The following is a 15,469-nucleotide window of genomic DNA, read 5'->3' on the forward strand; positions in this document are numbered from 1 at the left end:
ATTGCGGCGGTCATCCTGGATCAGATTTGAGTGGAGGCGCTGGGCAACAATAGGTGAGAACTAGGATGTTTCAGAAAGGTGACCCGCCAGCGGGGCCTCTCAAATAACCGCAAGATGCCAGACGGTGTCTCTGCCCCTTCGCAGGGCGTGTGCTGGTCGGGTGACCCGTCTTTCCAGTCTCCCCACACTCCGGGTCCGTGATCACGCGCCCCCCACCCATAGCTGAGCCTGACGCGGCGGTGACTCATGCGCCTTTCCGCTCCAGCCTCTTGCCACGGACCACACGTCGCATCCCTGCCGCCCGGCTCCGCCCCCCGCCCTGGGCGCGCCCCTCCGGCTTCCCGGCTCGGGTGTCTGAGCGGCCGCGCCCACGGGCCATGCGCACTGATTGGCTGCGCTGCGGCGGCGGGCAGCCCGTGGGCGCACACACCCTCCCCGCGCAGCCAATGGGAGTGTGCGCGTCATTGACTGGGCGGCCCGCGAGCCGGCAGCCCCTCAATAAGCCACATTGTTGCACGAAACTCTAACGCAGGAGTCCCCGGCTGCCGCTAGCAACGCCAAGTCACCTAGCCGAAAGGATCCGCGGAAGAGACCAGGACGCGTGTGAGCAGGAGAGGTGCGATCGCTTTAGGGGAGCCAGATTCCTCCCAAGTTGAGCCTTAGTGATCCTGTGGCTGAAGTTAGCGCCTTGACAGCGGAGCAACCCGACACGTCACCGGGAGTGATTTCTTGGGCACCTTCTAGCAGTTGTGACTTCCAAAACCTGTTTCTAGATACTCGAGACCCTTCAGCTGGGCGCACCGTCGCAGTTATCCCTCTTCGTGGGCCGCCCGGATTCACTGCTCCCGCTCGGGCCGCCTCGCTCGGGTACGAAGCTGTGCGACCGCGTCGCCTTCCTTCCCCACGCACTCTCCAGCCTTGATTTCCCAACTCGGCGCCGTCGGGCTTTGGCAGGATGATCGCTTCGCATCTGCTCGCCTACTTCTTCACGGAGCTCAACCATGACCAAGTGCAGAAGGTAAGTAAGCGCGGGTGGGGGCGGCCGGCTCGCCTCTGACAAAGTTGGCACGGTCCCCGGCCCTTTCCTTGGGGTCCCAGCCTGGATTCTCCTTGACTCTGCGGGGACACGCTTCTTCCCCATTCCGGGCGGCGGACGTGGAAAATGTCTGGGCGGCCAGGAAACTCCTGGACACGAGGAACCACGTCCGCTAGGCATCCGCAGGCGTGTGCGCGCGTGCAAGGCGCTGGGGCTCGCATTCCGCACAGTTCTCCCTCCCTGCCACTCTGCGCGCGCTTTTTTTTTCTGGAGGGGCGAATCACCCGAAAGTAGCCTTAGACCGTGGGGCCCACGTGGGAGGAGCCCCTCTGTCTCTGCCTGAGTTCCGGCGAGAGCACGTGGGGAGAATCGTGGCTGGGGGAGGAGGCTCCGCTGCCTCGTGGGGCTGTAAGGGGCCTCCCGCGCGAAAGGACCGCGTTTGGGGGAAGTGTGGTTGCCTTTGGCATTTCTCACGGCCTTGGGTAGGTGGGCTTGGGGAGACGCCGACCCGGGAGGGAGTTGGGAAAGAGAGGAACTCCTCTCGCTGCGCCCCCTGCCCGGAACTGAGGCTCCCGGAACTGAGGCTCCGCAAGTGACTTCTGTCCCCAACCCCCCCCCCCCCCCGCCTTCCCAAATCTACTTCGGAACCGCTCAGCCTTGGGTCCCCGGGACCCACCTCCAAGTTGGGGGCGGGCTTGGGATGTTACTTCTGATGCTCCTAAAGTTTCTCAGACAGAAACAACTCCTCCCCACCCTACGCCCTTCTTCCCGTCTTCCTTGAGATTTTAGTCCTTCACAAACGAGCTTTTTCCTGCCCTTGGCCCTAACCTGTCTGTATCCACCTCGCTCTCTGCAGCCCCCGCCCCCCGCCGGAGCTTGCTCTTGGGCGGCGTCATTTACATAAGAAAGAGCCTCCGGCGGGGCCGGGAGCCTAGCTCACAGCGCCTCCGGGTATGGGGTGGGGGTGGGGCCTGGCTGGGCCCGTGGTGCTATCACTCTGGGGAGAATTGTTTCTGAAATTCTCTGGATTTCAGGATCGGCTCCTGGCGGGAGGCCTCAACTAGGATTTGAGGAGAGGGGATGGACTGGGGTGGTGGTGGACGGTGTCCAGTTCTCTGAGGCAGTGAAGGAACACTGCTCAATTACATACTTGAAGTTTCTGTGTTTTAGTGGGAACACAGTTTTGGGGAAATGTCTTGACATTATCCTTTGCCGAGGGCAACCTGTTCGTATTCCCATTTTGGGGATACGAGAGCAGTGGAGAGGATTGTGGGTCTTGGGTTTTTTTAGAGCGGTGGCAGATGAACCCCCAAATAAAGCATTGACATTACCCAGACTCAAACTGGAGTAGGGAGCAGAGGGGCGGCTGTTTGAGTTGAGTTTTACTCTGCTTATAAACGGTTGTTACTCTCTCATTCCTGGGATGTGGCCCTGCTCTGCACTTTAATTCAGTTTTTTTAAGAACCTATCTGTGAGCCAGCAGGATCTTGGCAACTTACTTGGGCTTCTCTGCCCAAGAAGTGAGTTAACACTTGGAGAAGACTGTCATCCCTTGGCAAGTCCTAAACTACAAAGCTGTAGGATCTTTAATCCAACCGAGGGTCTTCTCTTTTGGGTGAATATCATCCCAGGACATTTAAATTCTTTTACCGATTTAAACTTCCTCAATGCGGAGGAAGTTTCTTTTTGTAAAATGAGGATGACAATAGCAGCCTTGTCCACTTTATGGAGTTGTGATGATTAAGCACAGCAATGTGAAAGCGGCTTTCTTAAAGACTTCTCTCTACAGTTGTAGCTACCTTTCGGCCTTATGTGGTGTCCGGGGGACACTTGTGTGTTTTTCCTCTAAATTACCAATGGGGGCAGAGTTGAGTCAGTCAGGCCTTTAACTCACCAGGTGTCAGAACCTGGGATTTAGCCTCTCCTGGTTTAGGCGAGCAGGACTGTTTGATTCCAGATGCAATTACATAGGAAGTAGGAAGAGAATCAGAGAATATTTTGGAACCATCTTTTCAAGTTGCTGCTAGAAGGAAGAATTAGGAGAGAAGAACACTTGAGTTTGGTTTTAGAGCCTTTTGAACAGGCCTTGATTTGGACTCTTCTGAAATCTCTCATCATCTGGATTGTAGTTTAAGGCATGGAAAACTTTGGTTCACCTGCCCAGAATTAGCCCCAGAGAGTCACTTGTCTCCTGATGGACAAGTCCAGTGTTTTCTGCCATAAGAAGAGGGGTTAGGGTTATTTGTTCATTTTTGCCAGTCGATACTTTGAAACTCAGGAGCAAACATATGCTGTCTACTGTGTACCAGGCACTGTTTTAAGTTCTTTACATATGCGAGCTTATTAACAACAATCCCATGAAGTAGACACAATTACAGTAAGTCCTTAATGATAGGCTCTGTGACTTTAAGTGAAATAACGTATAATGAAACCAGTTTTACTATAGTCTAATTTATATAAACAAGAGTCAAGTTCCTCTGGCATCTCATCAGTGTTAAAATGAAACAGCATTGAACAAAACAATGTTTTTTGTGGACCTGCTGTATTTTCAGCATCTCTTTTTCACTTGTAAGGAACTGAGGCACAGAGTTAATTTGTCCAAGGCCACTGGATTTTTTGGTAAGAACTGGGAATTGAAGCCATGCTCTTGACCACCCTGCATGCCCTTATAAACATTAGTGGACTCTGTCCTGGCCCCTGTCTGCATTCACTCTTGGTTGCTGACACCTTTACTCAACATGTCCAGAAATGCAACTATCTCTCCTCTCGGTTAGAGTAATGGCACTAGTAACCTCTGGCTATTCTGGTTGGGAGCCCTGGGCTCACTGACATTCCTTTCTGATTGCTACTTTAGAGGCTTCCCCATGGTTTCCCTGTTTCCAGTCTCCTTTTGGAGCCAGACTGGGTCATTTCAGAGGCCTTTTAAGATACTGCACAACTGAAAGCACCCTGACCTACCCCCCATCTCAGCCTCATCTTTTCTGTCTTCGTTCCCCCAAAACTTGAATCACCATCCCTCTAAATGTCATGCCTGTTCATGCGAGGTGATGATCATGGGTAATTTTGTCAGTGGTTGTTCATGGGTATTTTGTATCATTCCACAGTACACTGGAGTTGGCAGTTTTCAGTTCTGGTTTCTTCTTCAGGGCAAGGATAATCTGGCTGTTCATCTTCGTAGCTACAGTTTCTGGCCATTAGTGAGGTGCTCAGTGAATGCAAGAACGAAGGAGAGTACCTTCCTGGAGAAAGAAACTGAGCGGGGGCTGTAGGAAGTGGAGGAGGGTGAGAGGCAGGCAGCTGGGGGAACTGCTAGTACTGGGCTGAAGGGATGGGCGGATAGGTGGACCCTTAGAGGGAAAGGCAGTGGGCTATTCCTCCATCAAGTTTTGAGGCTTGGCCTGAGGGTGATCCTGAGGGCAAATAGGGGGAGGCAGAAGGGAAAGGAATAGGGCTTTTCCTATCTATCCTCCAGCAATTAAGCCTTTATGTCCTGTCTGCAGAGAAGATTCTTTTTACTAATTAAGGTATAATTAATATGCAAGATACAGGATTTCTGTCTCTTAGGAATGAGAATCTGGGTTAACTAACAAGTGAAATGAAGTAGACCTGTCTTCTTTTTAGCCATTGACCAGATTGTTTTAACATGCATAGACTGATGACATATTTTCACTTCAGTCCCGGAATATAGATGGCTCCCTTGGGCTCCTTGTATGAGCCAGGGGTGGCTTTCAACTCTGGACTTACTGGGAGCAGGTTATCTTGGAATTAGAAAGGTTCAGTAGAGCCCCCAAGAGTCAAAATAGGCAAGAGAGTTTTAATGTTTTTTAAGAACTTACTATGGGTACAAGGGTACTATGTGGGAAATTGAAAGGCACCTTTCAGTTGTCTGGTGAGATAAAGCTCCAGGGAAAGATACTTAACAGCCACTAAGGGTGGAGTCTCTCTGGGCTGTAGCAGTTAAGAGAGGGAGTTAGGGACTTTAAGGGAACCTTGATTGATATGTTTTGAGCACCTACTACGTACCATTAATCTTCAGATAAGGGATTAAAGTACTGGGAATAAACTCTGATTATTAAAACCTTGATAAGGTTATTGTTGACTGAGTTAACCGACATTGACTGGTAGAATTTGTCTCATTTGTTCAACTTGTAACCTAATCCTTAGTATCCTAATACTGTCCCTTCTCTGCTCAGAAGATAGCTGATGGTAGTAGGAGTATTTTTTAGCCTTTGCTAACCATCCATTTGTTTTGTATTGTCAAATTTCTATTTCTGAGAGGTCTAGGAAGTACTTTTTTTCTTTACTTCTGAATCAATTAAAATTCCCTATGAAGCTCCTCAGACAAAGCCAACTTTTTTTTTTTTCAGCTTCACTTTTCAAAGTTAAACTTTTTCAGCACCCTGAAGAGTCTGAGGGCAGTTAGGGGCCGTTTTCCAGGGGAAATCAAAACAACCCAAACCACAACGGTTTTTTTCGAAAAATCTGGCAGTCAGAGTAAGGAGATCTGATGTACCAAAAGAACTCGACCCCAGAAAACCAGCTAGCTTTCTTTGTTCAGTTGCTTCTGGTTTAAAAGACAACTTGATAACGGGTTCCTCATTATCATCGCTGAGGTTTGAAGTCAGCAAGTTTGGTTTGTTTTTGAACACTGTGTGTTTTCTGTCTTTGCCTCTCCAAAGCAGTGGGGGTGTGTGGTGTGGGGTGACAAATCAAATCCCAGAGTTCATTGGCTGTGTCTTAATATTACAAGCCATGGATCGCTGGCCATACTTCCCTGCACTCGAGTGGCTGTTTCTGCTAACTTTGAAAGGTCTCTCTACCTCAGTGCTATCGATGCTTTGGGATGGATGATCTTACGTGAGGGGCTATCCCAGCCTATCTTGAAGAGCAAGAATTCCACTCTATCTAAATTCCACTCTATCTAATTTACAGGGACAAAGCCTGTTTACTTGTTTATTTCTACTATTCATTTAGAGCAATAGTTTTTCAACTATTAATGATTTTGTTCCGCAGTGGACTTTGTTAATGTCTGGAGACATTTTTGGTTGTCAGAAAGCAGGTGGGTGGGGATGTTATTGCATCTAGTAAGCAGAGGCAAGGGATGCAGCTAAACAACCTACAAGACACAGGACAGCACCGCTACCCCTGCCGCCCCGGCTAAAAAAATCTTTTCTGGCCCCAAATATGTGTAGGTTGAGAAACTGCATTAGAAGAAAATGGTCCATCTCTCCTTCAATTTTATAGTGTATCACTCATGGTCATATAACTAGTTAGTAGCAGCAACTAGGACTGTAGCTCTCAGCTCTCTGTGTGCTATGCCATGGGACAGTCATGGTGAGAGTGGTTTTTTTTTTTTACAGAAGATGAACTTAAGGTGAGGTCTGCAGACCACAGCAATCAGTGGATGTTCATGGGTAGGTTACCTGGCTGAGGATATGTTACCTGGGTTACTGTTTTTCTGTCAACCAGAAAAATGTGAGCAATGTGAGTACCGCAGGAAGCCAATGGGAGAGAAGTCTGCTTGGTCGTCCCTAGGAGAGTCTCGCCCAGCTGTTGCTGGGGTTTCCGTGGAGGCCAAGCATCAGTTAGGCTTCTGAACAAGGTGGGCATGTGACCTGTAGGAACATGAGCTCAGGAGCTGCCATAGCTGGGAGCAGAGGAAAGAGCCAGTGATACCCACTGAAGGACAGTCCAGCAGTCACTGGGAGTGGCTTCATGGTGAGATGTAGAACCAGGCTCCCTAGGGTTGGATCCTGGCTCACCACGCAACCAGCTGTGTGCACTTGGGCAGGTTAATTTAACCTTTCTAGGCCTCAGTTTCTTCCTCTTGTAAAATGGAGAGTTTGGATAACACCTTAATAGGGTTGTTGTAAGGGTTAAAGAGAAAGTTGGTATATGTGAAGCCCTTAGAGCTGTGCCTGACACATGGTCAACACTTTGTGTTAAATCCTGCTGCACCATCCATCTGGGCAGGAGCAAAAGAGGCCCTGCTTTTTTTCCCCAAGGGATTTTAGGGGATACAGGTTCTGGCCCATTTATGCTCTCTGATGTCAGATTAGAGCAGAGGACAGGGAAGGTAGAAGGATGGAAAGTTCCTAAAGTTAAGGAATGAGGAAGTGTCCTCACTCGCTCTCCAACTTCTCAAACCTTCTCTTTCCTGGGCGGAGGAGACCCATCTGTGAGCTCTTCCTCCAACTTGCTTTTTTTCCTGGTCCTCTTGGGAGCTAGCACCTCCACTGGGGAGTCTCTGGGACACCTTGGCCATTGGTGCACCTCAGGCTGAAGTGTCCACCTTGGGAACACAGCTGCACTGAGGAATCACAGCATTAGTTCAGCCCCTTTTCGCTGCAGAGTCCCTTCCCCCTCAGCACCTCTCCCAGAGGGCAGGAGGGCGGAAGGGCAGAAAAGCAGAGGCTCCAAGGGCAGTTGCTGAGGCCACTTGCGCTGAAGTTGGCCAAGTGAAATGCTTGCTCAGCCTTCCTCACTTCTGTCCCAAACTCTGGCTTCCCATGGGGGAAACTGCTTGAGGTGCTCTGTGTTGTCGTAGGTCCAGGTCCTAGTAGGTTTTGGTCCCACTGACCCCTGGGGTTACACTGAAGGAAACAGTTGTTCTCATATTTTTTTGGCACATTGGGTGAGGGTCCCTGGCTATTTTGGGTCGAAGCAGAGAGCTTTTTGCCTTTATGTAAGGAGGGGCCACACTGGGCTGTCCAGTGTGGCCCCTCCTTACATTGGGATGCCTGGGGTTCATGATAAACTCAAGGGGACCTTCTGTGTAGAACCCATACTTTACTCCCCTTATCCTTGTACAGCCTTTGTATTGTCTAAACCCAGTGGGGAGTCTTGGCTTTATTCCCGTGGGAACAGGAGCCAGAGAATCTCATCTCTCCCAAAGTGCTACCCTCTTTTAGGGGTGGCCGTGCATTCTGTACTTTCATCTGAGGATCTCTAAGCATTTTCTTGACATTCCTTCCTTGGAGGGACCAAGCGAGTTAACCTAGAGAGTGAGTCAGGACTGAGAACCTGGCTCTGGGAGCCCTTGGCACCCACCTACCCACCCAGCCTTCCTGCCCCTCCTCCCAGGAGGCCTGGAGGCAGTCATTGCTCTTGAAAGGCCTGATTCCCAACCTCTTCCTTCCGGCCTCTCCATATTGTCTGATAAAGGAACGAAGCCAGATAAGCCACAGGCAACTTTAATTAGGGTTAAATAAGGGCATTGGAAGCTACCACTTTTCCTTTTTCCCATCTGAGGGACTTTCCCCTCTTGTTTCCTGCTTCCTCCTGAATTTTCCTGTCTCAGCCCCTTCCAATGAAGCCTTCCAGCCATATCCCATTCGTTCTTTTTCCCTCTCTGTTTCCAAAGGTTTTAAAATAACAAACTGCGCACCACTTACCGAGTGTGAGACAGTAGTTGGCTCAACAGTCATTCAGAATTCAAACCCAGGCAGTGTGACTCCAGAGCCCAGGCCCTGAACCTCAGCGTGGGGCTCCCTGGGACAACTTGAGACGGCCAATTGTGTATCAGTTTCATGGGGTTATGAGTCAGGTGTCCGTTGAGAATGGAGACATTTGGGATCATCTAGTTCAAACCTTTCATTTTACAAATGAGGAAAAGTGTCTCTAGTGCTGTGTGTACTTGGGGACCAGCCCAAGCTCACACAGGACGAGCCCCAGAGTAGGAGCCCAGTTTCTCGGTCCCCATCCCATCTCCTTTCAGCACCACTAATGCAGCATGTGCTCTTCTCATCATTCAGGTGTGTGCTCCCCAGGGACAGAGGTGAGGTCTCCTCTGTGGCCTGTACCTAGGGTGACCCTATAATTTACTGTCCAAACTCGGCCACTTTTGAGAGTGAAAGGACACAATGCTGCTGCCACAGTGTAAGCTGAGATGGTCCTGGGCAAACTGGGACAATGTTGCCCTGTCTATGATGACTGTGATTGTGGGGTAGGTGTGGCGGGCAGGGAGGGTTTGGGGCTGGACATGGTGCAGAGGCACAGACCCAAGGGGATTTGGTCCAGCATGTGGACAGCGGGCAGTAGACAGGAGTGAGGACTTCAGACGCTCTTATGGGGCAAGAGACTCAGGGGCAGACTGGCCCCTGGCTGTCCAGGGGAGGCAGAATCCGACCCTAGGGGACCTGGGGTACTGGCCAGGGCAGCCAGCTAGGTGGAGAGGAAGTTGTGCTGCTGCCAGGATCATGTACAGCAAGGGCCAGGCCTGAAGAACGAGGTCAGGCTCGGAGTCCCGGGGCAGTCCTGAGGAGCCAGCTCCTCCCATTCACCCAAGTTACTCTCCCACTCCTCTCTTCAGCATTCCCGTGGCCTCCTGTATGGAACCATAACAGATATGTCCTGAGCACTTGCTATATCTCAGTACTTAGCTGCTGGCATCACAAATGTGAAGTTGGGAACATGTAGTCAATGCCTTCAGTCCTCCAGGGCCAGTGAGGGAGAGAGACACAAGGTGTCAAAAGTGAGTTGGTGCCCTGGCTGGGGAATTTGAGAAGGCATTTGGAGGAGATGCCGTTTGTACTGGGCACTGAAGGGCAAGTGGGAGTTTGTTAGGCCAGAGGAGGAGAACATTCTAGGCATGGGATCAGCATGTACATGTTTCTGATCTTTGTAGTACAAACACTCCTCAGAATTGTATTGACGTGCATGATTTAAATGATTATAAATCTATATTTTATTATAGTGAAAGAAACTGCCTACTTTCTGCTTTTACCTTCAGTTTGTAATTACTTGTTGTCTTATTTACCTCCCACCACCAGACTGAGCCCCTTGCAGGCAAAAACTGGGGTCTCCTCTATCTCTATCCACAGTGCCTGGCCCTGGCACATTTAGTTTTCAATCAATGTATGTGGGTAAATGAACTGTGCCAGGGTCATACACATCTTGGACATACTTTTCCTTTGCACTGTTGCCCTGCAGTTGTAACAAAATGTTTGAGGACAGGAGGGTCCTGGGATGTGTGTCCCAAATGCCCATCTCCTGGACCCCTGACAGGTGCTGCTGCCTGAGGTCTGTCTGGCTGTAATCTGATGCAGCTGAGAGCAGGAACTGGAAGAACAGGAAACCCTGTGACTCACAACGGTGCAACAGGATCCTGGAGGAGTGGCCTATAGCCTCTTCTGTCAGCTCCACACTTACTCTTCTGCCCCAGGCTTGTCAGTATACAGTGCTCCAGAGCTGGAATCGCCCTGAGGTGGCACAGTGGGCCCCAGTCCTCAGTGAGGAGTGTCTGCCTCATCCCATCTGAAGAAAGTGTTGTGGCAGATTTTTTACTTTTGGTTAGCTGCATTTCAGAGGACAGGTCTTAAAGAATCCAAGATCTGCTGTCTTTTCCTTTTTTTTTTTTTTTTTTAAATCAGAAACATCTGGCCTCGGTTTGGCAACTTTACAGGATAAACTTTCTGCCCTTTGCACAGCCTTGGTCTTCTCAGGAGTCTGTGAAGGCATTATTATTAATGATCTCACTGATAGAAGTTACCTAGCTTTCCTGGGATGGGCACACCTGTGCCCCAGGTTAGGGAACTCGACTGGCTACCGGATGTTGTAGGTCCTGGCAGTGACTTGGCCTTGTGGGTCGGGGAAGCTTCTTTAAATTTTGGTTTTCTCATCAAATATTTGTGGTAAGACACTGGCAAAGGACTAATACAAAAATATGAAATTCTTTTGAAATTAAGTTGCAAGCATGTGTGAGCTCATAGTTCACTGGGAGGCTGTGTGTGGCTGCATTTACATTATGACTCTTCTGGTTTGACTTCTTTTGAATTCTCAGATCTCCTTGGGCCCTCTGACCATGCACAGTGGGTCGACTAGGGCCTAGTCAGTGCCTTGCCCTTTTTTCTTCCTATATTTTTAAATTGAAGTATATAATATAGACAGGAAACTGAACACACCAGGTAACTATCACCCAGGTCCAGTAACAAATCATTACCAGCACCAGCACGAACTCCCACTTAGCGTGATCACTGACTTGTACTAGCACAGATCTGTTTCTATACTTAATACAAATGGACTCCTACCTACAGTATGCCCCCTATCGTGTCTGGCTTCTTTCACCCACCTTTAAATTGTGAGATTCATCTATGTTTGTTGCCTGTGTAGTACCCCTGTCCCTGCACTGCCAACCCTGTTTTGACTGGTTGAATTAAAGGAGATGAGACTAGTCAAAGCCCGTCACTTTAAGAGGGTATGGTCTTTCGAGGATGCTAGGTTGGAGCCTTGGCTATACATATCTTTAGGACAGGAACACGAGTGTTAGGAAAGCTGAAATTCAGTCAGTTGCTCCGCTTGGGGTCTAGAAGGTGTAAGGCAGGAATTAGCTAGGGTTCATTCAGTACCTCTTGGAGAGAAGGTTCTACATATTAAATCAGAAATACCCCAGGACTGCAGAAAGGCATTCCGGCGGTACCCCAGGGTGTCCTCGTGGCCTTGGCCCTGATGCTTATATACTTGCGGAGTTGGTTTCTTAAACAATTTGGTCACTCGAGTTCATACTTCTACCAAGAGGGTGTGTCCTGTGGGAATGAGCATTTGGTCAGTCATGTATTATTTATTTTCTTCTGTCTGCTTAGTAAAAGGATTAGGTGATATGATTCAGCTTTTGGTAAAATTTCTATGGCAAGAGTCATGAAACAGGCAAAGACGATTACCAAAAGCTTAAGACTAAGGCCAGTTCATTGGAGCCAAGTACAGAGCTCTGAGCTTCCTGACAGTCAAGGCAAAAAGGACAGCTCTCCTTGAGTCAGTCATTTTAATTTCATTGGCTGTAGCAGGAAGCACAGTGAGTCTGGGCAGCCAGACTTTCTTCTGACATTAACCCCACAGAGAATTGACTGGTCAGTGAACAACGCAGCAGCTTTACACAGAGGGGTGATCTTTATGATCTTTCCTTCCCACGATTCCTTGATTAAAAGGAGATCTTTATGATCCTTCCCACGATTCCTTGATTAAAAGTGATAGGATTAAATCATACTAGTTACGAAGGCATTGCAGGAAGGAGCTAATGTAATGTAGTAAGTAGCTTTCTGGTCCTAGAATTCATAACCTTCCAGGATCTTGGGCTTGCCCACACCTTCTGAGCCTTTTCACACTGTTTCCAGGTCAACGTACATCTACTGACTTAAATGTCTTATATGTATGTTCTTAGCCCACAAGCAAATTCCCCTGAATGCCAGTCTCAACAGGCCACTTAGTCACACCTGTGACACTTCCCGTGGGCTGCCTGGCATTGTGCTTGCCTTTCTTATCTACTGAGACCCATCCCTCCATTCATTTCAGAGACATTTATTGGGTCTATAATATGAGCTGAGTTCTGTGCTATCTTATATGTAAAGTCCTAGAGAGCAGGAATCTTGATTTCTCAAAATTTTTTTTGATTGTGTACATATTCGTCTCCAGAATTGATTTCTTTAAGAATTATGTTCCTGTACACCATAGTGCTTTGCATATAACTGGTTTTCAATATACGCTATAAAAGGTTTCAGTGGTGGTCAGAGACTCAGGAGTTGAATGATATGAATCTTAAAGACTTAGATGTAGAAATTTTAGATTTCAACATCTTAAAGTGTTGAAATTTAACACTTCCCTTTGAAACTGCCTAAGGTATTCAAGGTAAGATTTGCAATACTTTATATAAAAACCATCAACGTTGGAATAGTGCTTGCTTGATCAGGACCATTTTCCACTGGGACCAGATAGGGTGGACTCAAGAACTAGGCAGCGGCCATGAGCCATTCAATTGGAATTGGCCTCCAAGATGAGATGGGCCCTTCTGAACCTGTAGTAGGACTGTCATTTCTTGTTTTTGATCGTAGAGTAAGGTGTCGGGGTGATCCAGAGTTTAGTCTAAACGGTGCGGCCTTGGTCCATGCTGCTCCCTGGCCTGTTTCTCCAAGGTCCCTTCTAGGTACCTCTAGGCCTTTCCTTTTGGTGCTTCCCCAGACCTGGCTGGGGCTGTGTCTGTCCCACTGAGCCACTGTACACTTTGAAATAGAGCCTCTCCTAGGGCGACCTTCTGCTCTCTCAGTTCCTTGCATCGTTGCTATGGCACGATTTCCCCTCCTTTTAGTGCTAGTCTGGAGGAAAATGTAGGCCCTTGTGGAGATGGGGTGTTCCCATTTGGGGTGTTATCCTATTTTATAAAGAACATAGGGTTAATTTCCCTTTAGAGCTCTCCTGCTTCTACCTATAATTCTGTAGAGGAAGTGGGCATGTCGGAGTGGTGTATTATGGTAAGAAGGAAACAGACCAAAATTGCCCAGTGAGGAACTTCTCATCTCCTCAATTGCTAAATAGCTGTCCTCTGAAACTACTCTCTTTCTCTGTGATACACAGCCTTGTCTATGCAACAGGTGGCCTTTCCATACCTCAGGCAGGCTTTGCTTCTGATCTGCCTCTGTTTCCCCAGCCTGGAATGCCTCCTCCTTTCCCTCTTTCTTCCTGATAGAGATTTAAAGAGAAGCAGCCCAGTGCGGTAAGACACACACCCACCATAGAAAAGGAAGGAACACTTTGGGGAAATATTCTCTGTTCGGTTAACCCCGAATGGGGCTGTGTTAGGAAACGTTCTTGACCCTCCAAGGGTGGCATTTAAAGGGAAGTCTAGGAGAAAAAGAGGACAAGGGATGGAAAGGAAAGGGGGGGACGATGTAGAGCTTTAGTTTGTCACCCCATTTATTATGCCAGTGACACCATTGTGCAGGGCTAAGATAGTCAAGGTAGAATTTGAATATTATTATTTCCTCCATTTTATCAGGAGGAAACTGGAGCTCAGATGGAGAGTTACTCACCTAGTGTTGCACACCTATACGAATGCTAGAGCCACTATTTGAACACCGACTTTTCAGATGCCACAGCCCACACATTACTATCACTACCTACGAAATGTGGGTTGGCCTGAATGATTCTGCTTTGATAGATAGTTTCCAAGAAGTACAGGGTTAGTCTTTCCAACTCCCAGCACCCAAGATCAACACAGGATTATTTCACATGTTGCCTAATATCTTAACTTCTAACTTTCAAAGACCCCAGCAGAAACATGGTAAAAATGACCTTAAAAGGTGTTGACCAGAACACAGCCCACCATTATCACATTATTGGCATGATAGATACCAGCCCAAGGAGAGGAGATGTTTGAACACACAGCCCTAAAGGTGTCAGCTTGACTAGTCTGGAATGGATTCTTGGAATTCTTAATGTTTTTTAAAAGCTATTGTCATTCTGATGTGCAGCCAGGTTTGAGAACTCTTATTCAAGTGGCAGAATGGAGACTAGACAGAAGTTAAAGGAAAGTAGATTTATCTTAGACTGAGGAAAAGCTTTGTAGCAGCTAGAGCTGATCAACAATAGAAGCTAACCAATTTAGAGAAGTAGTGAGCCTGTTATGTGTAGAAGCATTCAAACCTAGGCCTAATGACTTATTGGGGTGAGAAAGACAAACTCGGGAAACCCAAATTCTGTTCGTGTTCAGTGGGATTGGACTCGTTCTCCTTAGGGCCTTTCCTTTCTAAGAATAAGTATTTTTCAGCCGTTGTCCTACTGCTCTGTGTACATTTGGTATCTCTTAAATGACTTTCTTCTCTGACTTTGGGCCTGGCGTTCCTCCTCTCTGGCTGCTTTGTGGGTGACAGCTGGCAGGATTCTGCAAAGTGCATTCACTTCCTTCCCATTCCAGGAAAGCCGTTTTTGTATGGAGGCTGCTTCTTGCTTCTGACTTCTGCCTCCCTTGGCCACCCTTCCCCCACCATAGCAGTGCCGGCCAAGGCTAGGTAGGCCCAACGGTATTTTTAGGAAAATGTGACATTAGGGGATTAACCATCCTTTCCTGACTATCCCTGTTAAACTTGGGGTGGATATACCATCATACTGTGCAAGAGGGAAAGTTTGGGCCAAGGTGCTACTGTTGCATTTTTCACAGCTTTTCCATATCCTTTCTCTTGGTCTCATGTGATGGAGAGGAAATCAAGGCCCTGGGGTCACCCAAGATGCCACAGGGCAGAGAGCACCTGCCCAAACTAAGAGGGCCCATAGGCCAGGTGAGGGTGCTGGTCCCAAGGGCCTGGTCTTAGAGCCAGATACACCTCAGTGTGAATTCTAGCTCTGCCCCTCACCGCCATGTGACCTGTTACAAAAGAACAATGGAGGTCAAGTCAGTAAAGCCATAGGATGGTGTCTGGTGAACGTTTAGCTACCGTAACAATCATCATCATTTTCATCTGTCGTTGAACACTGAAAGACAATGATAATCTTTTGGGTGAGGGACAACATGACTTGAGTAAATGCCAATTCTTTACTTGTTAGAGTCTTTGAGGGTTTAGGATGAAAAGTATCAACTGGATTTCCAGCAAGCCTTGTCACAGCTTTTAAACATCAAAGTCAAACCATGAATGGCCACTGTAAGATTGTGGCCACTCCTCCTTCACTCTT

At 48.2% G+C, this 15,469-nt stretch overlaps 1 protein-coding gene across 1 annotated transcript in view; it reads left to right on the forward strand.

Annotated features, from left to right (window-relative positions):
• Positions 1–487: 487 nt before the first annotated feature.
• The window catches only part of HK2 (hexokinase 2), a 60,170-nt gene continuing 45,188 nt past the window's right edge, over positions 488–15,469 (forward strand). The window contains exon 1 of the mRNA XM_039852819.1: positions 488–1,018. Within this exon, the coding sequence (XP_039708753.1) occupies positions 956–1,018 (63 nt within the window). The 5' untranslated portion in view covers positions 488–955. The remainder of the gene's footprint in view (positions 1,019–15,469) is intronic.

Source organism: Pteropus medius, unplaced genomic scaffold, assembly GCF_902729225.1.
Source record: "Pteropus medius unplaced genomic scaffold, Ma_sr-lr_union100, whole genome shotgun sequence".
Classification (NCBI taxonomy): domain Eukaryota; kingdom Metazoa; phylum Chordata; class Mammalia; order Chiroptera; family Pteropodidae; genus Pteropus; species Pteropus medius.